The 24,168-nt window shown below is 40.9% G+C and overlaps 1 protein-coding gene across 4 annotated transcripts in view; it reads left to right on the top strand.

Annotated features, from left to right (window-relative positions):
* LOC127578452 (BH3-interacting domain death agonist-like) overlaps nt 1-24,168 on the top strand; it is a 33,761-nt gene that overhangs the window by 743 nt on the left and 8,850 nt on the right. For 2 of the 4 annotated variants that reach the window (XM_052030487.1, XM_052030485.1), the window contains exons 2-3: nt 18,163-18,396; nt 21,327-21,460. In XM_052030487.1, the coding sequence (XP_051886447.1) occupies nt 18,183-18,396; nt 21,327-21,460 (348 nt within the window). In that variant the 5' untranslated portion in view covers nt 18,163-18,182. Of the gene's footprint in view, nt 1-17,118; nt 17,591-18,162; nt 18,397-21,326; nt 21,461-24,168 lie in introns of those variants that run through there. The other 2 variants (XM_052030484.1, XM_052030486.1) reach the window with 2 other exon arrangements.

The following is a 24,168-nucleotide window of genomic DNA, read 5'->3' as shown; positions in this document are numbered from 1 at the left end:
ACCTTGCCCTGACTTGAACCTTCGACAAATCTGTTTTAGAAGTCAGAGTGCTTTCAATCCAACCATGCTAATAATAAAACAGGAACTTGTGGGGAAAACTTAATCAGAAGTTCTTTATTATTAAAAACAACTAAAGGGAAAATTGGAGTGGAAGATAAAAGAGAAACTATTATTTTCAAATGACAATACCAGTTTTTAGTAAGTCATGCAAATTTAGAGACAGCTGGATTATTTTTCTTCTTAGTTCAGAAATGAGTAACAGTGCACAGAATCTTCCCCTGATTTGCCAGCAGTGAAATAATTGGACAAAAAACAAACCGTTGGAGGAACTCAGAGGGTCAGCAGGGGGATGGTGGACATGGCAGCACCTTTTGCAGGGTCACAACCAGCAGTTCCTCCAGCAGTTTGTGTTTTTGCTCAAGATTACAGCAGCGCCAGTCTTTTGTGTCTCTGTGAAATAATTGGGTCCAGGTGTGATCACACATCTGGAGAAGAATGGAACTGTCTGTGTTCCACAAATAGTACCAAGGATAGTTTGTGGAGAGGATTCCAATCTATTCACTTAATGCTGCTCTTAAATATTAAAGAGCAAATGAGAAATTTCCTGTGGCATGGTAAAGCATTGCAAAAGTTAAAGGAAAAGATAAAATTGATAAAAATGGCACAAAAAGTTGATAAAACTATTCCTTGCATCAATATCGCCATCTTTTATTTACATAGTTCTACCATGCAGTGAAACTTCATGAACACATGAGCTTTGGTTTGAAACTCATGACTCCTTGCTGGTCAGTTGCGCAAAATATAAATACACTGAGATTCACATGTGATTGGTTAGGTTATTCGATACAACAATTATGATACTGGAATGTTAAACTTCTTAGGCAGGTTTAAAACAAAAATGAACAATCGTATTGTCTCTCTTTTTTCTTTTTCTGGGAATATTGGCACTTTTGACAAGGTAGTACTGATTACCCATCCCTTGCTGTCCTGAGCACATTAAAGAGTCAACTACGTGATATGAGACTATCTTTATTTCTCCATTTCTGGCCTCCTGTACTGTCACAATGAGGACTAACACATACTTGAGGAATGCCACCTCACCACCTGTCTGTCTAGGCACATTGCAGCCTTCTGGACTCAATATTGAATTCAACAACTTCAAGTAACTTGATTTCTCGGTCTGTATCCATCATCCATCTGTAACATTGGTTCAGTTTGGTTTGTTTTCTCTCTGGGAATGGAGGACTTGTCACAGGGATGTTGCCGGGACTGGAAGGATTGAGTTATAATGAGAGATTGGATAGGCTGGTGCTGTTTTTCCCTGGAGCAAAGGTGACTGAGGGGTGACCTTATAGAGTCACAGCTACACAACATGGAAACAAGTCCTTTGTCCATGCCAATTAAGTTGCCTACCTGAGCTAGTCCCATTTGCCTGTATTTAGCCCATGTCCCTCTAAACCTTTACTATCCATGTACCTGTCTAAATGTCTTTTAAATGTTGTAATTGACCCATCTCTACCACTTCCTCTGGCAGAGGGCAAATCGTAGATTAAGGTGAAGAGGGAAAGATATAAAGGGGGATCTGAGTGGCAAGTTTTTCACACAGAGGGTGATGGGTATGTGGAACGAGTTGCCAGAGGAGGTGGTAGAGACAGGTACAATTACAGCGTTTAAGGAAAACATTTTTACAAGTACATGTATAGGAGAGGCTTCGAGGGATGTGGGCTAAATGCAGGCAAATAGGATTAGTTTAGATAGACATCCTGGTCAGTAAGTTTAGGTTGGGCTGAAAGGCCTGTAACTGAATGAATCTATGAATCAAGGGGTTGTTACTAGATGACATGGTTAATTATGCCTACCATAACTTTGTTTACAATAGGAGAAAGATGGTAGAGGGTAGTAATCCAGAATAGATTTGTTCTGTTTTTACATATAGCACACATTTGGTCAATTTTCCCCACCGTCAACTTTAATGTTGGTGTTGCATCTACATGCTCTATCTCTCTATGACTATAACTCCAGGCATAGATATCAAGTGCCTTCCCTAAAGACATTAGAAGATTATTTTGGTTTATACAATAATTTCAGCAATTTTCATCATTTTTTTTCTTGGTGCAAGTTCTTGGGTTACCAATTTGATTCAATTAATATTACATAATTTGTCATGGCAAATTATGAAATCTCAAATTGTTACTAACTTATCCAGCATCATAACCCAAAGACTTCTGAGCTTGGTAACAGATTCCACCCAGACCCCCCTTTGCCACACGCAGCCTTTTCTTTTCAGTATGTTAGCAAGTAGCTGCACTTAAGCCTATAAAGAGTAATGGTGGTTGAATGAAGAATGTTGGCTAAGACCGTGTTGGGTCTGTCAGGGATATGTATGTTGCAGGGGTTAGACTGTATTTGTAACTGGTTCATTTATTGTGTCCTGGTGAAAATTGCCAGTAGCAAGGTGGGTTAAAGTGAACTGCAGATTGATTCCACTGCCATCACGCTTTTTCACTTTCTTTCAGTAACACTGATCCAACTGCACGTAAACATACAAATACTGAAGGTGTCCAAGTCTTTGATTTCTCATCAGTCCACTAGCTGTGAGGTGGTGGTGTGTGCATGTTAGCAATCTAACGGTCTGCATCTTAATGTGTTAACTGGCCCAGCAAATGAAGAGGAAATATAGTATTGTATATAATATAATATCGTAGAATAGTAAGGTCCATATATTTCAATTCTTGGTCTGTGCTGAATTAGTTGGTTTAAATTACAATAATCCTACAAGTGGCTTCAGCTTCCTTGGCTGGGGAGTGCTGGTAGTAAGATTCCCACTTTTGATTACTGTCTACTTGTTGCAGCTGGGAAGTGCAGGTACGCAAGACTCAGCTTCAAATTTCAGCAGTCTTCTGACATTAATTGTCTGAACTCGCACTGATCACTAGGATGACGTCTATGGAAGTATTATTGCTTTTTGTAAAGGAGGAAGTTTAGAAAAAAAATAAATAACAGGTAAACTGAGGGGAATATCGTACACACCTATGTAACATACCAAAAACAATGTGAGTCATCTATTTTGCAGAACACACTTGGATACCTTTGGGACCTGAGTCCCATTAAACAATATATTGTTTATTGTTGAAAATTATTTCTCAGAGTGCTACTATTGATTCCAGGTATGCTGATATTCAGTTTACACAGTTAAGCTCTGATTTACTGACCTTTTTGTGATCTTAACACTGAAGTTGCTTCTAAAATATGTCCCTGTTACTCAACAGCACCTGATGTTGAGATCATCAGACTGGTCATGTGATGATCTTTTATCTAAATATCCATATCACCTTGGGTGAAAACAGGCTTACGCTGTAATCATCACTCATTCATTAAATACCACTACATTGGTAACAAGGCAATTAATGTAGTGAGGAATACAAACCAAAACCTCTTATTCTGAGAAATTTTTGAAAACATTAAGATAAACTAGATCATATTCAGTAGTCAAAACAAGCATTGAATGTTAAGTTCCTGTCTGTTGTTTTACTTACTCACTTTTTGGTACAGGTTTTGTCCTAATTGTGACTTTGAACTGTGTCTAAAGTGTTTTTCATTGTTGTGTTCAGGTATTACATATGACTTTGTGGGTACATGATCTAAAAATTAATGTTGATAAATTGTATGCCCCAGTGTCTGATATAACCTTAAATATGAGGAGATGCCCTACAAGATATGTTTGTTTTTATAGAAGTATTTTTTTTCTGGATCTTTCACCATTTCTGGTGCCTTTCAGATGGATTCACTTGACCTTTAAATCTTGATGTGGGTCAGCTCTTTCCTTTTAAGGTGCATAATACCAGACCCACCATAAGACTACCAGTTTGTGCATTGTCTGCAATTGCAGGAAGGCATTTGAAATAGTTTTTCCACAATGAGTCAGATCTGGTCCTGGGGTCAATTGGCAGTTCTGACAGATGTGATGGGCAATGTGCTTTAAAAGTGCCTGGAGCTCACAATGTCAAAACATTAACCTCTAGTTCTTCCTGTGCGTGATCTTTTTGAAGAAGGGCTAATTTCTTTGTGCTTCAGAATCTTCCTGATGACAAAGTCAGTGAGTCTCTTTGGAAAGTCACATGTCATATTTGTGCAGGAGTACAGGTGAAGATATCCTCATGGCAAAATCACCAACAGTGACAGCCATTGGTTTGCTTTGTCCATCAGCAAGGGGTAAACTGCAGGGACTGAAGATTTACAACAAGGGCATTGCTTTTGAGGGATGGACTACCAAGAGAGTCTCCTACAGAAGGTCAGCAGCACCTCCTGAAATTAGCCATTGGGGTGAGGCGTTTGACCCTAGAGGGCAGTATGATTTGCTGAGAACTGATTCCTTTTCATTAGCACAGCTTAAGTAAAAGAAAGATGTGCAATGATGGTCCTGCAACTAAGTCATTGTTGTAACACACAAAGTGCTGGAGGAACTCAGCAGGTCAGGCAGGTTAGTGATTGTTGTGTTTTGTCAGGCTGCTCTATCACAGTATTTTCCCATGCCTGTTTCAGCAAGGCTTGCTCAGGGATTTTTGGGAATGATTGTCTTTGGGCAATTGGAAGCTGAGCTTACTGTCTGGAAACTCCAGATCATTGAAGTCCATACTGCCTTTTCTTGTGGAGTTGTACTTTGTCCATACCCAAATGTGCAGATGTAATGGGGAGATGAGGCCACTTTCTTCCATTAAGGTGAGCACACAGCCTTTACGCTCTGTTCACAGTAAACGCCTTTAAGTTCTGTTTTGATCTGTAATTTGAAGTTTTACCACTGTGGGTGATGTAACATCTCAGTGGAATGGGGCAGGTTTCATGACGGTCATCATGGTTTGGCATTGCGACATCTAATCATGTGGTCATTGTCAAGTCTTCAAGACTACCCAGGGGATACTGAAGGAGTGAATCACATGCATTTGTAATGATTTCCATTCTTTATTCTGTTGAGGTTTGAGGCTTTGGACAGCTGGTTTGCATTGAACAGTTGATTTGGGCCCAGAATCAGCTTGCTCTCACAATTAGAAGCTTGGTATGAGAAGAGACTCACTAACGCAGTAAATAGCATGCTCTGTCAGCTGCTGATGCTGTACTGATTGAGTTGCAAGTATCAAACAAAAACCAAAAAAGAATGCAGGTGCTAGAAGTCTGACATAAAACAGAAAATGCTGGAAATATTCAGCAAGTGGTACCATTGTTTAAAAAGGGTAGCAAAAACAAGCCAGGAAACTACAGGCTAGCGAGTCTGACATCTGTGGTGGGAAAATTGTTGGAGGGGATTCTGAGGGACAGGATCTACCAATGTTTGGAGAAACAGGGTCTGATTTGGGACAGTCAGCATAGCTTTGTGCATGGGAAGTCATGTCTGACAAATCTCTTGGAGTTCTTCGAGGAGGTAACCAAGAGGGTAGATGAGGGCAGGGCAGTGGATGTTGTCTATATGGACTTTAGCAAGGCCTTTGCAAGATCCCTTATGGCAGGCTAGTCCGGAAGGTTAGATTGCATGGGATCCAGGGGGAGATAGCAGATTGGATTCATAATTGGCTCAGTAGTAGGAAGCAGAGGATGATGGTCGAGGGTTTTTTCTCTGACTGGAGGCCTGTGTCTAGTGGTGTGCCACAGGGGTCAGTGCTAGGACCTTTGTGTTTTTGTAATTTATATAAATGATTTGGATGTGAATGTACAAGGCGTGGTTTGTAAGGTTGCAGATGATAATAAAATAGGTGGTGTTGTAGATAGTGTAGAGGTTATGAAAAATTACAGGGGGATCTTGATCCGTTAGGTATGTGGGCTGAGGATTGGCAGATGGCTCTCAATCCATGTAAATATGAGGTGTTGCATTTTGGGAATCAAACTAGGGTAGGACTTGTACAGTGAATGGTAGGGCCCTGGGGAATATTATGGAACAGAGGGACCTAGGAGTGCAAGTGCATAGTTCACTGAAAGTGGCATCACAGGTAGATGAGGTGGTAAAGAAGGCATTTGGCACACTGGCCTTCACCAGTCAGGGCATTGAGTATAGGAGTTGGGAAGTTATGTTGCAGTTATATAAGATGTTGGTGAGGCTGCACTTGGAGTATTGTGTACAGTTTTGGTCACCCTGTTATAGGAAAGATGTTATTAAACTAGAGAGAGAGAGAGAGTACAGAAGAGATGTACCAGGATGTTGCCTGGACTTGGGGGCCTGAATTACAAGGAGAGGTTGTGTAGACTGGGACTTTATTTCCTGGAATGTAGGAGACTGAGGGGTAACCTGTTAGAGGTATATAAGATCATGAGGGGCAAAGACAGGGTGAAAGCACAACGTCTTTTTCCCAGGGAGGCAGTGCGCAAAACGAGAGCATAGGTTTAAGATCAGAGGTGAGAGACTTAAAAGGGACAGTGGGCACCTTCTTCACACAGAGGGTGGTGTGTATTTGGAATTAGCTACCAGAAATAGTGATTGAGGTGGGCACATTAGCAACATTTAAAAGCCATCTAGATAAGTACATGGATAGAAGAGGTTTAGAGGGCTATGGGCCAAAAACAGGCAAATGGGACTAGCTTGGCATAGACGAGTTGTCCGAAGGACCTGTTTCCGTGCTGTATAATCTAAATAAGGCAGCATCTGTGGATAGAGAAACAGTTAACATTCCAGGTTGGACTCTGTATCTCTTGTCTGAGCTGCCAATATTTCCAGCATTTTCTTATTTAAAAGTGTCACCCACTAATTCTTCCTGCTGTGATCAGCACAGAGAGAACCAAACAGGTGGTTCAGTTTCATTTGTAGAAAATTTAATCCAAATTTAATCCCTCTAAATTGAATGTACTTGATTTTGTTTTCAGTCCAGCCAGAGGAACTATGAGCTTGTCTGCTACTGATATAAGAGTGTTCGCATTGCTTTTAGGGAAGTCAGAGGCATCAGGGGTTTTTTTGGCTGCTCAATGCAGACAATTGTTTCCAAAGTAAGGAAGTTATGCCTTCACTAGAAGTGCTTAGGAATGGTTACTTCTTTACTGGAAAATGTTTGGCAGTTCATAGTCAGCTTACTGCAGTAAAGTCGCAGCTTTCACTCCAGATATTGGTCACGGCTTACAGGAATGTCTGTGGGTGAAGTGCACATTTTGAGTCACCCAGTGAGCTGCTGGAATGGGACCTTTTTCATTGAATTTCAAAGCTGGCTGTCCCCAAGGGTCGGCCCTCCCTGAGGAGCAGTGGCAGTTGAATATGGACTGTTTGAGAATTGCTGGACAATGCAGACACCCCAGATACAAAACATCGACAACCAGAAATGTTTATATGGGTAGAGTTTCGAATTCCCAAGGTGAGTCCGGTGCCTAATAGTCTCTAGACAAGGAAATGGAAGCAAAATTCCCTTTGAGTGGAGAGTATCAGTGACTTCTGTAACTTTATGATGTCTAGCAAACTGAGAAATATCACATAGATCAGATGCTGCCACCAAGAATGATCCAGAGGCATAAAATTGATGGTGACCTTAACCTCTATGGCAGAGCAGTCTGGATGTGTGGCTGCAGATCTGCCTGCAGTTGGTCATGTCCCCATAGGTGCCAATTTGGGGTAATGTTAATCTCTGCATTTGTTGCTCCTCGTGAAGCTCAGCAGGAGTGCAGTTCCTTGAATACTTTTGAATGATGCACTCTGAGGACATGGGCCCTTCTTTCTCTCCTCCTTCATATTCCACAAGCATGTCAGGTCTGCTTCTGATGCTGTTCTGTAGCTCTATTTTGTGCATATGCACAGTGGGTCCTCAACAGGAGCACCCATGACGAGGTGGCAATATTTGGCACTTCTGCCAAAAGCAGGTTTTGGTCCCTTCCTGTGACCACAGGCAGCCTCATTGACAGTAATATACTGCCCAAGTAAGTGGCCTTAAAGCACAGCTGTAGTGAATGGAGGCCTGTAAGTACCCTACAATTGTTTCTAAAATAGGAGACCGTGACTTGATTTCACCTGCTAATGCTCTAAAAGGGTGTTGCACAAAGAATTACATCGTTCTATGCACGCCTCACGCCAGCAATCTTGTGTGCACTAGGGCACAGAGTACATGAAAGTGCCGAGTTGGTGCTGTTGCACAGCCTAAATCTTGCAGGCTTGCTGCAACTCTACAATTCATGCATAAAATCACTGACATTCAATACTCTCTAGTATTCACCAAGGAGAGGGGTCTTGATGACGCTGAGGATAGTGTTGGTAAGGGTAATGTTCTAGAGCATGTAGATATCAAGAGAGAGGATGTGTTGGAGCTGTTAGAAAATATTAGGACAGATAAGTCCCCAGGGCCTGATGGAATATTCCCCCAGGCTGCTGCATGAGGCAAGGGAGGAGATTGCTGAACTGTTGGCTAGGATATTTGAGTCCTTGTTGTCCACTGGGATGGTACCGGAGGATTGGAGGGTGGCAAATGTTGTCCCCTTATTCAAAAAAGGTAGTAGGGATAGTCCAGGGAATTACAGACCAGTAAGCCTTACGTCTGTTAGAAAGAATTGTAAGAGATAGGATCTATGAGCATTTAGAGAAACATGGACTAATTAGGGACAGCCAGCATGGCTTTGTGAAGGGAAGATCTTGCCTCACAAGCCTGTTGGGGTTCTTTAAGGAGGTGACCAGGAAGATTGAGGGTAGTGCAGTAGATGTGGTCTACATGGATTTTAGTAAGGTGTTTGACAAGGTTCCACATGGTAGGCTTCTTCAAAAGGTCAGAGGCCAAGGGATCCAGGGGGCTTGGCCGTGTGGATTCAGAATTGGCTTGCCTGTAGAAAGCAGGGTTGTGGTGGAGGGAGTGCATTTGGATTGGAGGGCTGTGACTAGTGGTGTCCCACAGGGATCGGTTCTGGGACCTCTACTTTTTGTGATATTTATTAATGACTTAGATGAGGGGGTGGAAGGGTGGGTTAGCATGTTTGCAGACGACACAAAGATTGGTGGTGTTGTGGATAGTGTGGAGGGCTGTTGCAGCTTATAGAAGGTTATTGATAGGATGCAGAGCTGGGCTGAGAAGTGGCAGGTGGAGTTCAATCTGGAGAAGTGTGAGGTGGTAAACCTTGGAAGGACTAACTCCAAGGCAGAGTACAAGGTTAATTGCAGGATTTTGGGCAGTGTGGAGGAGCAGAGGGATCTGGGGGTTCATATCCACAGATCACTGAAAGTCACCTCACAGGTGGATAGGGTAGTTAAGAAAGTTTATGGGATGTTAGCATTCATAAGTCGTGGGATCGAGTTTAAGAGCTGCGAAGTAATGATGCAGCTTTACAAAACTCTGGTTAGACCACACTTAGAGTACTGTGTCCAATTCTGGTCGCCTCATTATAGGAAGGATGTGGAGGCGTTGGAGAGGGTGCAGAGAAGATTTACCAGGATGCTGCTTGGATTACAGAGTATGGATTATGAGGAGAGACTGAAGGAACTAGGGCTTTACTCATTGGAGAGGAGGATGAGAGGAGACATGATAGAGGTATACAAAATATTAAGAGGAATAGATAGAGTGGACAGCCAGCGCCTCTTTCCCAGGGCACCAATGCTCAATACAAGAGGGCATGGCTATAAAGTAAGGGGTGGGAAGTTCAAGGGAGATATCAGAAGAAGGATTTTTACCCAGAGGGTGGTTGGTGCATGGAATGCGCTGCCTGGGGTGGTGGTGGAGGCTGATACGTTGGTCAAGTTCAAGAGATTGTTAGATAAGCATATGGAGGAATTTGAAATAGAGGGATATGTGGGAGGAAGGGGTTAGATAGTCTTAGGTTTGGTTAGAAGGTCGGCACAACATGGTGGGCCGAAGGGCCTGTATTGTGCTGTATTTTTCTATGGTTCAATACATAGTACTCAATCCAAATGAACACTTAGGGCAAGGAAAAATGAATTTATAGAGATCAGAGTATAGAAACTTTGGGGCTTTCTTCTTCTTCCTAAATAATATTGAGTTGTGAATACTAATGGGGCAGAGGGTTTCACTAGGAGTGCAGTCAGAGCCAAAACAGAAACATCAGTGATGGCTAAGCTGTATAGGAAGAAAGATCAAAAATGCACTAATTATAAGGGATTCTGTAACTAGGGGAGCTTCCAGGCATTCCTGCAAGACCAGATGTGATTCCAGGGAAGTGTGTTTCCTCCCGAATACCATGGTCAAGGATATCAGAGAGCAGCTCTGGACCATTTTGGAAGGGAGGATGAATAGCCAGAGATAATAGTCCATATCAGTACCAATTAAATTGCTGGAGATTTGGATGAAGTCGTGTAAGCAGATTTTACAGGACTTTATCCTCCAAGACAGTCATCTGTCACACACCAGTTGGGATAGAATTTATGAAACAGAAGTGAAAGCAGGGAATTTAAGGAAACGTGGAAGCACACAGAAGTCTTTTGTACACTGTGGACCATCTCAAACAAAAGCTACTGTACCACCAGCCTGCCTGATCAGGTAGCTCCTGTGGAAGAGTCTGCAGTTCCCACGTTGGTCTCATCAGAATCCATAAAACTGGAGTGGAAGCATGTCATCCTCGATCCCAAGGGTCCGCCTAAGAAAATGGAGGAAATAATAATAGGATTGGGCACAGCTGACATGAATTTATGAAAGGGAAATCATGTTTGACAAATCGCTTAGTTTTTTTGGGGTCGTAACTAGCAGAATAGATAAGGGGGAACCAGTGGATGCGCTAAATTTGAATTTCCAGAAGGCCTTTAAGATTTTGGGTTCCACTCAAAGTGATATTAAACAAAGTGAAAGCTCATGGGATCGGGGTATCATGCACGTATGGATTGATAATTGGTTAGCAGACAGAAAACAGTAGGAACAAAGGGTCCTTTTTGGGTTGAGAGGTTATGATTTAGTGTGATGTTGCAGGAATTGGTGGGGAGACCCTAATTGTTAACAATCTGTATCCAATTATTTGGAAGAGGAAATCAAGTGTAATATATGCAAGTTTACTAATGATACAAATCTGAGTGTCGGGGTATGTTGTGAAGAAGATCCAGAGAGGATATGGACAGGCTAAGTGAATGAGTGAGGAGAGGGCAGATGGAATATAATGTGGAAAGATGCGAGATCAACTTCTTGAGTAGAAAAGATAGAAAAGTTGTGTATTTTTTAAGTGTTGAGGGATTGAAAGATGTTGGTGTTCAGAGGATCTGTGAGTCTTGTACACGTATCACTGAAATTTGACCTGAAGGTACAGCAAGCAATTAGGAAGAAAAATGTTATACCGAGCTTCATCATTGGAGGTGTTTATATGATTATAATGGCCCCATCTGAGACCACACCTGGAATATTATGTACAAGTCTGGTCTCCACACCTAAGTAAGGATATACTTGTGGTAAAGGGAATACAACTAAGATTTACCAGATTGATTTGTGGAACTGTGTGTGTGTGTGTGTGTGTGTGTGTGTGTGTGTGTGTGTGTGTGTTGGGGGGGAGGGGAGTTTGTCCTTTGAAGGGAAATTAAACAAACTCTGCCTATACTATCGAGAGCTTAGAAGAATGGGAGGTGATCTCAAAGAAAATAGCAAAATTCTCACAGGGCTTTATAGGGTAGAAACAGGGATAATGCTTCCCTTGGTGTCTAGAACTAGGGGTCACAAGTCTCCAATTAAAGAGTCAGCCATTCAGGACAGAGAGGAGAAATTTCTTTTCCCAGAGCGTGAATGTTTGGTATTCCCCACTCAAAAAGGCATTATGGCACATCCTTGCTTAGATTTCAGCCAAGTTTGTGTAGTGAAGTATCATCTCTGTTGGCTGTAACAGTCAATCTATCCAGTTCATACAAACACAAGTCTCCCAATTGTTCAATCCAAATTAGCACAAAGAAGACAATCTCACTCAGGAAGGACTCAAATGTGATTGGATTAAGGAGTGGAAATTTAACAGTACCCCTATACAGTGATACATTTGTAATTGAGAATAAATTGTTCAGCAATATGTGTAAACTAATTTCCTGGCTTTGTATTGTGCCTTGTCCGTTGATCACTTCAGAAAAGTACCCATGTTATAGGAACTAACATACAAACAATGTAGCTAACCTGACTTCCATAATTATGGCAAGTACTGCAGCTTAGGTCACCACTCAAATCTGAATTTCATATTTCTGGAAATACAACTTGCAGGAGATTTATGGTTATTAGACCACAAGAACCAACTTGAAAACAAATGACCAAAACAGAACATGGAAGCAACTGTGGAGAAGCAGAAGTCTATCAGTTGACATTTCAGTTCAACCTGAAGATTACTGTATTTAAATGTTGTACTATATTTAAGCACAGTGTTAATGAAGAAATGTTTTAATGCAACTCCATTTGCAAAAATATGATAGAAATTGAAAAGGGAAAGCACCTGAAAATGGAGAGTCCTTTTCGATATCAGTAACAGCATGATATTAATATTTCTGGTGTAACTCTCACTAAGAAAATTATTGAATTTCGGTTATCATTGGGTATTAATGTTTTTGTATGTGGTTATAGGTAAATGGAAAAAAAATGATAAATTTTCCAACCAAATGGGATTTGAGTCATTTCCTTGAGGTGCTTTTCTGAAAGTCTCTAAAAATAGCATTGACTGCAACTTGTTTTAATATAATCTGTTTTTAAAGTCTGAGCAAATTCAGAGATTTTTATTTCTTAATAAAATTTCATTTCAAAAACAAAAAAAAATTCAAATTAGGGTTTTTTTATGTACAACCTTATTGAAAGGTTTTCATTACAAATTTTATCTTCCTTTTACAAGAGTTGTCATACAGGGTAGGAGAGCATTGATGGATGTCTTTTCTGCACAGCATTTTCATACATATATGTATTTTAACATATATTTGACAAAAATTCCAGATGATCTGGTTTATTTTTTATTATATTAGTGGAACTCCCACAGTCATACTGAATTAGGACCTCCTTATTTCTTGAAATACATGTTAGACAGTGTATTTTCAAGGCCACAGATCTGCAACAATGAAATGTGTTGAGTTAGTGACTGGAAACTCCTCAGAGGTGCTCAAAGCTTGGATCATAGTGTAGTACAAAATCTGTGTAGAGTTACAGTAGCAGTGGTAGAGCAATTGCAAAGAACTTGCTTTTACTGCACTTAACACAGGGTAGCAATATTTTGCAGATCAGATTTCAACTTTTGATTTTTTTTCATGTTGCTGTGCTTGCGTTTTTATTATTCAACCTCCCTTAAGCACAGTATGCACAAGAAGCTGGTGGGGAAAAAAGCTTTTAATTATAGGTAAGCAATCAGTGTCTAGTAATGGTCCAAGTCTATTGGCACCCTGGCTCTTTAATATCTATCTATGCCAATGGTATGGCAACAGTGATGCAAGCACGGGATTGTCATCAATTGAGCACACTTTAGCAGCTCACTGGTCAGCTTGATAGACTATTAGGCTGCTGATCAATTTCCACCAAACCCAAACAACTTACTGGTCAGTTACTTCAGCATGCGCTATCAGGATGTAAATAAAACCTGTTCAATTGCCTATTGCTATCCCAGTGCATGCCCTTTTCAAAAAAAATGACAACAGGATATGCGGAATAACAGCTTCATAATCATAAATCTAGTTGCCTTAAAACAGTGGATTAATATCATGCAGATCTTTGTTGGAATGCCACCACCAGACATCCGGGGAACTGTAGCTAGCCAAGGAGAAAGGAATCGGCAGACAAGTGACATAAGATGGTCATACCACTGCAAAAAAACACTTCAAGTCAGGCAAGAGCTTCGTCCTTCCATTCATAAGGAGCTGTGGCATGTGCTGCTTCCAGACAGTGTCAGTAGGGTCAGCATGGACATTAGGGCAACTCGGCAACTTCCTAAGGGAGACAGTGGAATAATGGGCCACCTGGAAGAAATTAAACTGTCTCTGTACCCAAGCTGGCAACATGGTGAAATGGGATTTTACCACAGTATCTGAAACCTGCAGCTGCATGAGGTACAGACCATGCCCACTGCTCGAGGACAGCCAGTGTATTGTTTGGGATCTTTCCAAGGTTAACTAAGGATCATTGGTATTGGTTTATTATTGTCACTTTTACCGAGGTACAGTGAAAAGCTTGTCTTACAAACCGATCATACAGGTTAATTCATTACACAGTGCAGTTACATTGAGTTAGTACACAGTGCATTGATGTAGTACAGGTAAAAAACAATAACAGTACAGAGTAAAGTGTCACAGCTACAGAGTGCAGTGCAATAAGGTGCAAGGTCACAACAAGGTGGATCGTGAGGTCATCGTCCATCTCATTGTATAAGGGAACCATTCAATAGTATTATCACAGTGGGGTAGAAGCTGTCCTTAATTCTGGTGGTATGTGCCCTCAGGCTCCTGTATCTTCTACCCGATGGAAGAGGAGAGAAGAGAGAATGTCCCGGGTGGGTGGGGTCTTTGATTATGCTGGCTGCTACACCAAGATAACGAGAGGTAAAGACAGAGTCCAAGGAGGGGAGGCTGGTGTCCGTGATGCGCTGGGCTGTGTCCACAACTCTCTGCAGCTTCTTGCGGTTTTGGGCAGAGCAGTTGCCTTACCAAGCCATGATACATCCAGATAGGATGCTTTCTATGGTGCATCGGTAAAAGTTGGTGAGAGTCAAAGGGGACAAACCAAATTTCTTTAGGCTCCTGAGGAAGTAGAGGCACTGGTGAGCTTTCTTGGCCGTGGCATCTACGTGATTTGACCAGGACGGGCTGTTGGTGATGTTCACTCCCAGGAACTTGAAGCTGTCAATCCTCTCAACCTCAGCACCATTGATGTAGACAGGTGCATGTACACCGCCCCCTTTCCTGAAGTCAATGACCAGCTCTTTAGTTTTGTTGACATGGCATTATGTCTGTCAATGGAAAGATCTGGGACTTAAGTGGATGGACAGGATAAGAAGGTACTGATGTGTATGAATTATCGGTACACACCAATGGGGCAGTGGATCACTTTTGGTTCCAATATAGAACAGAACTGACAAGTGTATATAATTGCACATTGCACCATTGGGGAAACCCACAATCTTGAAAAAAAAGTATGCTCTTTACACCTGCTGGTCACTGTAAAAGGAAAATTAAACATAGACAACGCTCCTTCAGAAGACAGCCTCAGTGGATTCCCATACATCGCAATAGAATAGCAATCTCAGCAATACTGCAATTATGCCTGGCTCTCAGCTGAAAATTTAAAAGCATAATAATTAATTGTCACAATCAACTTGACAGTACCTGGCAATGCAGACCTTGCCCTGCTCTGAAGTTGTAATTGTGGCTGCAGCAGATGTCTTACCAAAGATCCAATGTCTCAGACTCTATAAATTTTCTGTGAGTAAATTGTTCTCCAAGCGTCTTAAATATATATTACCTCCTGCTCCCCTTCAGGAGGAATGGTCCTTTGCAGTACAGGAGTAGGATCCTACAGCTTTATTTTGTTGTTGAGACCAGGACTGGATCAGTCATAATTTTATTGACTGGCAGAACAGACTTGAGGGGCTGATTCACTTTTCCTTTGTTGCTTGTGATATGGGGCATTTTTTTGTTATTTAATCAGAAATATACACTTTAGATTTTGTGCTTTGTTTGCTTCCATTGCTTTCTGATTATAAAATAATGGGTCAAATCATTCTGTTCATAACTGGCACTTCCAGATGGACCTGCTGGTGTTCAGTCATTCAAACTGGACTTGCATTCATATCCTGTGATTTACTGACAGATTGGATGGTTAAATCCATCCCCATGTTCCGTTGCTAGACTTGTCAGTGTCAGTTATCCTGTCGGGAATCTTAGGTGTAGTATCTTTAATGTAGGTGTAGTTATTGCTTTTAACACTTTTAAGAAGCATTTTGATAGGCTTCATGCTGACGTTTGTGTTACAGTTCAATGTGGTAGGTGTGACAAAGTCAATAAATATCATTTGATAGCCTGCCACTATGTGAATTGTAAAGGCCAAGTCATAATAAGGTGGTTGTGGGAATGGGACTGGAGCGAACTGGGTCCTTTCACTGTTCAGAAAACAGTGCTGAATTTCTCTCCTAAATTGGACATGGTTACCATGAATGAAACAAGCAGCCTGTATTGAGGAATTCTAAAAGAATGGCTGGTGCCAATATGGTTTGTTGTAAGAGTGACCGTAATATATTGACAATAGGAAAAGGAGACTCGTCTATTTAGACAGAGGAGGACGTGAATAGGCTCCTTCAATCAGATCTTGGGTTTCAGGGCAAGAAGAATATTAATGTTGCAATTGCTATAAAAAATCTTGGGGATCCACACTTGTTGGGATTTTCCTGCATTACACATTGAGTTCTGCATTATGCAATAGAGATCCTAGGCCTACAGATCAGGAGGCAAAGAGGACAGTAAGTTTTTAAAATTGATTTTGCTTTAGTTTAATGTTTTTAATAGTTTTAACTTTTCAATTAACTTAATTTTATGGTAATTGTTTACCTCAGTTTTACTTTTTAAATGTCTTTGGGTAGTGGAGACACTTAAAACGGTTAAATACGACAGTTTGACAAAAGGCAAACTTTGCCCAGCTCAGCTTGTTGGGAACAATCGGCGGGCAGGCCCTTTGCATTCTGCTGAATGATTCAGGTGCGGAGGGCCAATGAGATGAGCTTTGTGCATCCAGGCCAAGTGGGTGCTGGTGAGCAGGGACCACAGGCAGTGGATCAGCCCAGGCATGCACTGACCAAATATTTTAGTCCAATGAAAACACTTGACGACATTGAACATCTTGAAAAATGGCCAGTGAAAACCATCCTGCCCAGCATTCTCTTCTGGGGGCACATTAATCTATTCACCCTGGGATTTTGATAAGTAAAACTGAGTAGTATCAATGAGAGACAAGCTGGAATTTAGGAAGCAGCTTTCCCCGGGTCACACAGTTTACTTTAGAAAATTTTATACTGTTCAGTTTGTCCCCTCTGCAGGAGAGTATTAACTCGTATTTATCTATTTAAATCGGTTCTAGTCTACATGGTGAATTAATGGGGACCTGTGATTACATTATTGCATTTCAGACGTGTGTATTCTTGCTTGTCCAGCCCATTACAACTTTCCTGCATATTAATACCACTTTTCTGTAGAAGCAGTTTGTTTTTTTCCTTCACTTTAGCTGTCTTTTTTTTCCCCTGTTAGGGAATGTCAGAAACCAAATGTTCAACGGGGAAGAAGTATATCTCAATTCTCCTCTTTCTGCACTTCGACTGAATTTACATTATTTTCTCGCGTCACTTGGGACTTTTAACAAGGCGGGTCACTTTTTTTTTCACCATCTGCCTCGATTCCAGGGCCTTCACTACTTACCCCGAAGGGAATTACTAATTTCAGAACAGGATAGTGTTTGAGCTGCCTTGTGAGGTTCTGGCGGGGCGCTGGGGAAACGGGTGCAAGTGTTGTGCGCCTGCGCCGCGCCGAGCAGCCGAGTAGCAGGATGGTTCGCACTCAGTGGCGGGCAGCAGTCTGAGGGGCGGTGTGGTCGGCGCCCAGTGTTGTCAGTTCGAGCCGAGCTGCCACGGCAAGGTGACCAGGGAGAGCGAAGCAGGACTGCTGGACCAGCTTCAAGTCAATCAACGGCCAGGTTTAACCTTCGTGTACTTTCTGAAATCGTTCTTAGTAAGTTTGTAAACCGGGAGCTTCTGCAGGTCTCCCGCCGCTCGGCCTTTGACTTGGTGGCTCTGAATAAAGTGGTAATGGCCGCGGCGCTCTGCTCCCGAGATTGAAAGAGACGGAGGTCGCAGATCTAAACGCTGGCCTTTTCTCTTTCCACATGCTGCCTGACCTGCTGCGTTTTTAAAGCATTTTCTGTTTGTGGTTCAGAGTAACGGAGCTGCTGTTTACCGGCAACTTGTGTTATCCATCGGTGTTGTAGCCGCGTATACGGGGGACCAAAGAGTTATTTTTACCAAGTTTAATGCACAGAACACTCGTAAACAAATTGCTTTTATATGCTTGGAACTTTTTTTTGAAGAAATGCAAAACTGTTTTAGCTTCCGGTTATAGCACTTGTATTTTAAAAAAAACAAATTGTATAGACCGTCCATTTAGTCATCTCTGTCGGATTAATCATCCCATTTTGCGTTACTGTTTTCTCCAAAATAACCTACCTCAACCATGGACTTGTTGCTTCCAGTTGCCTTTCACTTACATCTAAAAACCTAACGATTTTCTGTTTGTTTAAATTGCAGGAGGAAGGGACACTTTGGACATGTCCCTGGAGACTGATCTGCTGTTTGAAAAACAGACGCAGTACATTTTGTTGATATTTCTTAAAGCAAAGAAGTTTGAAAATCTCATCCTTAGGGAAGAAATATGTAAACTTGAAAAAGAAGTCATAGAAGAATTAGCATCTGATGATGATATTCAGACAGATGGACACTGCTCGTCTTTATCTTTTTCTCGTTCAGCCGTAGAGCTTGAAGGTACTAAACATATTACCGGAAACCTGCTGACAACTTCAGCTATTTTGGTTGCATGTTTTCTCCCACCCGGTTTCTTCCATTTTCCCCAGCACTCTCACATTTGATATTACCATTTTCCATGTTAATCTGTCTCCCTTTACCCTCAACTGAGGATTCTGCTGCACATGATGACTTGGGTCTTTGTCTGCATTTTAACCCACTTACTGCACGTGTTCTTGGACCATCATCTTCCTCCTACCCCCCCCCCCCCCTTCTGAAACCACACTCTGGTTCTCCTCGTCCTCACCTCCTTTACTACCATACTTTGTATTCAACAGAGCATCCAATGTGATGCCATCATTGTGCCCTTGTCCCCTGAAAGTGATCCTGCTGCTGCCCTCTGTTGATCATGTTTACTTGTCCCTTCCTCCACTGACCCGGCCACTAATCTTGCTCTTTCTACCTCACTGTTTGCTAGCCTCTGAGCTTGAAACCTGTTGCAAATGTAACTGTTCGAAGTGTCAATAGTATTTGTTTCTGCCGTCATGGTGCTGCCTGACTAGTGTATTTTAAGCATTGTTTTATTTCAAATTCTGTTCTTGTAATTTTATCCTGCATATTTTGCATTTAATCAGTGACAGTTATCTAAAATTGAATGTAGAATGTTTGCCCTAATACTATTCTTGATTAATATGCTGTAAGTTACATATAATCACAATGTACACAAGAAAATAGGAGTTGGCCATCGGGTCCTTCAAGCCTGCCTTGCCATTGCATGTGATCATAGCTGATCTATGTTGGCCTCCTCCTCTCCTTCTCTCACATTTCTCCATACCCTTCTATTCCTCTGCTTTAAATCTAATGATCCAGCTTCCACCACCCACTGGGGCAGAGAATTCCAGAGATTCATTACCCTCTGCGAGAAGAAATTTCTATGTAGGTCAGTTTTAAATAACCACCCCTTGCAATTATGTCCCCTTGTTTGAGACCCTCCCACTAGTATTCTCACCAATAATTAATTACAGTGATTTCCTATTCTTTTCTAATAGCTAATTTTGCTTGCTGCCTGGTGGAATTTAAGTTTTGCTAAGCTGCAGGTTCCCTAGTCCTGGTTACACTCTGGAAATTTGGCCAATGCTCCCATATTCCTAATAATAATAAAAAATTGTAAATTGGATTGCTAGAACACTAGCTACCAGTACTAGTATTGTGGAGTATAAAGCATTTAAATGAAGGAAGTAACAAAATATATCAATAGCTTAATAGCTAATTGTCTGCACTTTCATTTTAATTGCATCTAATTATAGAAGTATATATTGAAGTACAGGGAAGAGTTTTGAGAAGTACTGATAATCATTGAGGAAGTCAGTGGGTGCTGCTATCAGTTTGGAGATGAGCTGATGCAGTGCTAATTTTCAGAAGGATTGTGTACAGAGGCACCAACAACCACAGCTGCATTTATCTTCAGACTGATTGTATTTTTTTAAAAGATAATGAAACCATGCATTGGGGCAAACCTGGTTGATTTGTACCATAACCTAGTCAACTGCAAGTGACACAGCTTTAGAATGGCTTGCTTGATCAACCATCTTAACTACTTTGAGGAAGTGATACCCAAATGGATTGTGGTTAAATCCTTTGGCATTACATACTTGGTCTCCTTAAAGATATGTGATAGACATATGGATGATTTGCAACTTTTTAGGGCTGCAGGGTAAGGCTGGGCAATAATGAGAAATTGCTGGGATAGAAAATAATGATTAGAGTTAATATTAGGGTTTGAGAAATATTGAGTAAATTGTGCCACAGTTGGTACTTTCAAATTTGCATCATTACATGCAACCTTTTGGACTCAAAAGCTCAGTGCAATTTGGTCACCAAACAGATCGTACCTAGAAGGGACAGTGGTATCAAAGAAGGAAGCTCGTATTACAAATTGTTAAACAAAATATGCATAATCTGAGAAATGTAAAGAATTGAATATAGGAAGGAAAATGGCTGACACGTTATTGAGCTCAAACTGATCAGCCAATAGAATACTGAAACTAAAACCCCAGAATATAAATTGAGAAAAGTCAGGATAACACTATGGAGAGCATTCCTTGCATGTAGTGACCTGTTCTGAGTGTCAGGAAACAAGGGAATTATGGACGGAGCAAAAAAGGAGGATGGTGTTTTATCACGTATTCAAGGAAAGGCAAAAGAAATCTGCTCATGTTATCCTCATGATGGGTTAGAGACCAAGACAGACATGATGATGGTAGTGTTGGTTGAGATAGGATGTGAAGGCTTATTAATCACAGCTGATCTGTCTGGAGGAGGTATAAGCAGAAGGAAATGAGGTGAATGAAAACGGGAGAAAGAGAACAAAAGCGACGCTGGAACTGAGGTAGAAATATTAACTCTTCATCATAACCCCAGTGAAAGGTCATCAGCCTGGAACTTCAACTTTGTTCCTCTCTCAACTCAGTAGGTATTTCCAGCATTTTCTATTTTTAATGCAGTGCTTCTGGGTACATCTTCCAGATAACCAGTTTTTCCAGTTTATGTTGAATCATCAACTAATAACATTTAACTTTTTTTTCCCCCACAGATGCTGCTCAATTTGGCAAATATTTGTAACACTTTGTTTTATTTCAGATTCTTACATTTGCAGTTTTTTTGTATAAGATAAATTTTATGAAATTTTTCACACAGTGGTGACAAAAACCATAACACTTGGATATAGAAATGAGTTGGATCCAGCATTGTCCTGGATTAATCTTATCTCAACAGTGACATCTTGTACACTGATGCTGGTTCCATTGAAAACAAATGCTGTAAAACAAACAAAAAACATGTGAAATATCTAATGTGCAACAACTACTGTGACTAAAAGAGCAATATATTTAATGTTTGGATGTTGGTAATTGAGTTTAAAAGTAAAATACCTGCCACTTTATTTCCTGGAGCTCCATTTGTTGAAGAATTATACAGAGACATAGGTGTACGCTTAGCTCAGATGGGAGATGGGTTGGATCGAGGCATTAATCGTGATGTGGTTGAAGGATTTATCCGTGCAAATGAAAGAATTCGGCCCCAAGAGGTAAGCATCCATCACCTATTTGATCACTTTTACTTAGAATACATTGATGCATTTACTTTTATGATTATTTTTATGAACAAATGGTGAATACATTTTATATATCTGGTGGGTTAGTACTAGTTACCTTTGGCTATTTCTACAGTTGTCAATTGCTTAACGGGCCCTTTCTCTCCATCTTAAATACTTCTTGTAATTAAAACCATTTTCCCAGTATAGCCCTCCACTTCAGCTGTTTTGAATGTTATGAACTTGAGGATACCCAGCATGCAAAAGTTTGGGCACCCTTGGTCAAAATTTCTGTTACTGTGAATAGCTAAGCAAGTAAAAGATGACCTGATTTCCAAAAGGCATAAAGTTAAAGATGACACATTTCTTTAATATTTTAAGCAAGATTACTTTTTTATTTCCATCTTTTACAGTTTCAAAATAACAAAAAAGGAGAAGGGCCCGAAGCAAAAGTTTGGGCACCCTGCATGGTCAGTATTTAGTAACACCCCCTTTGGCAAGTATCACAGTTTGTAAATGCTTTCTGTAGCCAGCTAAGAGTCTTTTGATTCTTGTTTGGGGGATTTTCACCCATTCTTCCTTGCAAAAGGCTTCTAGTTCTGTGAGATTCTTGGGCTGTCTTGCATGCACTGCTATTTTGAGGTCCATCCACAGATTTTTGATGATGTTTAGGTCAGGGGACTGTGAGGGCCGTGGCAAAACCTTCAGCTTGTGCCTCTTCAGGTAGTCCATTGTGGATTTTGAGGTGTGTTTAGGATTGTTATCCTATTGTAGAAGCCATCCCCTTTTCATCTTCAGCTTTTTTACAGACGGTGTGATGTTTGCTTCCAGAATTTGCTGGTATTTAATTGAATTCATTCTTTCCTCTACCAGTGAAATGTTCCCCGTGCCACCTGCTGCAACACAAGCCCAAAGCATGATCGATCCATCCCTGTGCTTAACAGTTGGAGAGGTGTTCTTTTCATGAAATTCTGCACCCTTTTTTCTCCAAACATACTTCTGCTCATTACGGCCAAAAAGTTCTATTTTAACTTCATCAGTCCACAGGACTTGTTTCCAAAATGCATCAGGCTTGTTTAGATGTTCCTTTGCAAACTTCTGATGCTGAATTTTGTGGTGAGGATGCAGGAAAGGTTTTCTTCTGATGACTCTTCCATGAGGGTCATGTTTGTGCAGGTGTTGCTGCACAGTAGAACAGTGCACCTCCACTCCAGAGTCTGCTAAATCTTCCTGAAGGTGTTTTGTAGTCAAACGGGGGTTTTGATTTGCCTTTCTAGCAATCCTACGAGCCGTTCTCTCAGAAAGTTTTCTTGGTCTTCCAGATCTCAAATTGACCTTCACTGTTCCTGTTAACTGCTATTTCTTAATTACATTATGAACTGAGGAAATGGCTACCTGAGAATGCTTTGCTATTTTCTTATAGCCTTCTCCCGCTTTGTGGGCATCATTTATTTTAATTTTCAGAGTGCTAGGCAGCTGCTTAGAGGAGCCCATGGCTGCTGATTGTTGGGACAAGGTTTGAGGAGTCAGGGTATTTATAAAGCTTTGAAATTTGCATCACCTGGCCTTTCCTAATGGTGAACAAGCCATAGCCCTAACAAGCTAATGAAGGTCTGGGACCTTGGTAAAAGTTATCTGAGAGCTCAAATCTGTTGGGGTGCCCAAACTTTTGCATGGTGCTCCTTTTTTCACTCTAAAATTGTACAAAACAAAAATAATACACTAATCTTGCTTAAAATGTTGAAAAGAATGTTTCATCTTTAACTTTATGACTTTTGGAGATCAGTTCATCTTCTACTCACTTAACTATTCACAGTATCAGAAATTTTGACCCGGGGTGCCCAAACTTTTGCATGTCACTGGACATGGTGTTTTTTTTATTTTAGCATCAAGTCAAGTTTACTGTCATGTGCACAAGTATGGTGAGGTACAGGTACAATGAAAAACTTGCAGCAGCATCACAGGCATATAGAGTCAGACAATACCTGGAACATAAATTATACAAGACTGCAAAACAAGACATTAGTGCAAAAATACAATTAGAAACAAGTCCCTGGTGTGGTCCATAGTGTCCGTTGCTGGGGTAGAATTAAGATTGTGCAGGTCAATTCAAGAACCTGATGGTTGTAGGAAAGTAGATGTTCTTGACCCTGGTAGTTGGGACTTCGGGCTTAGAACCTCCTGCCTCACAGCAGCAGTGAGAAGAGGGCATGGTAGTCTACGTAGCATCTTTTTGTATAGATGGAAGTTATTCAATAAACCTGACCCAAGACAGGAGGCAAGGCTGTTAGCGAAGTGTTGCTTCTTGTGAAAGTTGTCATGGCTTTGCAATACTTTTTAAATTTAAGAATTATTTTTAATAAGTAATGTTACATTTCAAAAATGATTAAAAATGCACCCAAACACCTAATTTAAAACTTTAAAATAAACTATTTCAAAGTTTTAAAAAAAAATTGAACTTGCTTTTTTTTAATGTCCAAATTGGGAGGCTCCATTCAACTGAACGAGGATTCTATTCAGACAGAACTCCCCAACATCCATCACTAAGCTTGTCCTGCACCTGTGGTGGGTCCACAAATTCAATACTTGTTTATCTGGTGGGTCCACATTTTGTCCAAAGGATGATGTGTTAGGATTTGTTATGAATCCATTTATTAATGCCGTGACCCAAGTAATCTTTGCATGTAAAATTTATAAATTTG

Source organism: Pristis pectinata, chromosome 15 (genome assembly GCF_009764475.1).
Source record: "Pristis pectinata isolate sPriPec2 chromosome 15, sPriPec2.1.pri, whole genome shotgun sequence".
Taxonomy (NCBI): Eukaryota; Metazoa; Chordata; class Chondrichthyes; order Rhinopristiformes; family Pristidae; genus Pristis; species Pristis pectinata.
This window is presented reverse-complemented; position numbering and strand designations above follow the sequence as displayed.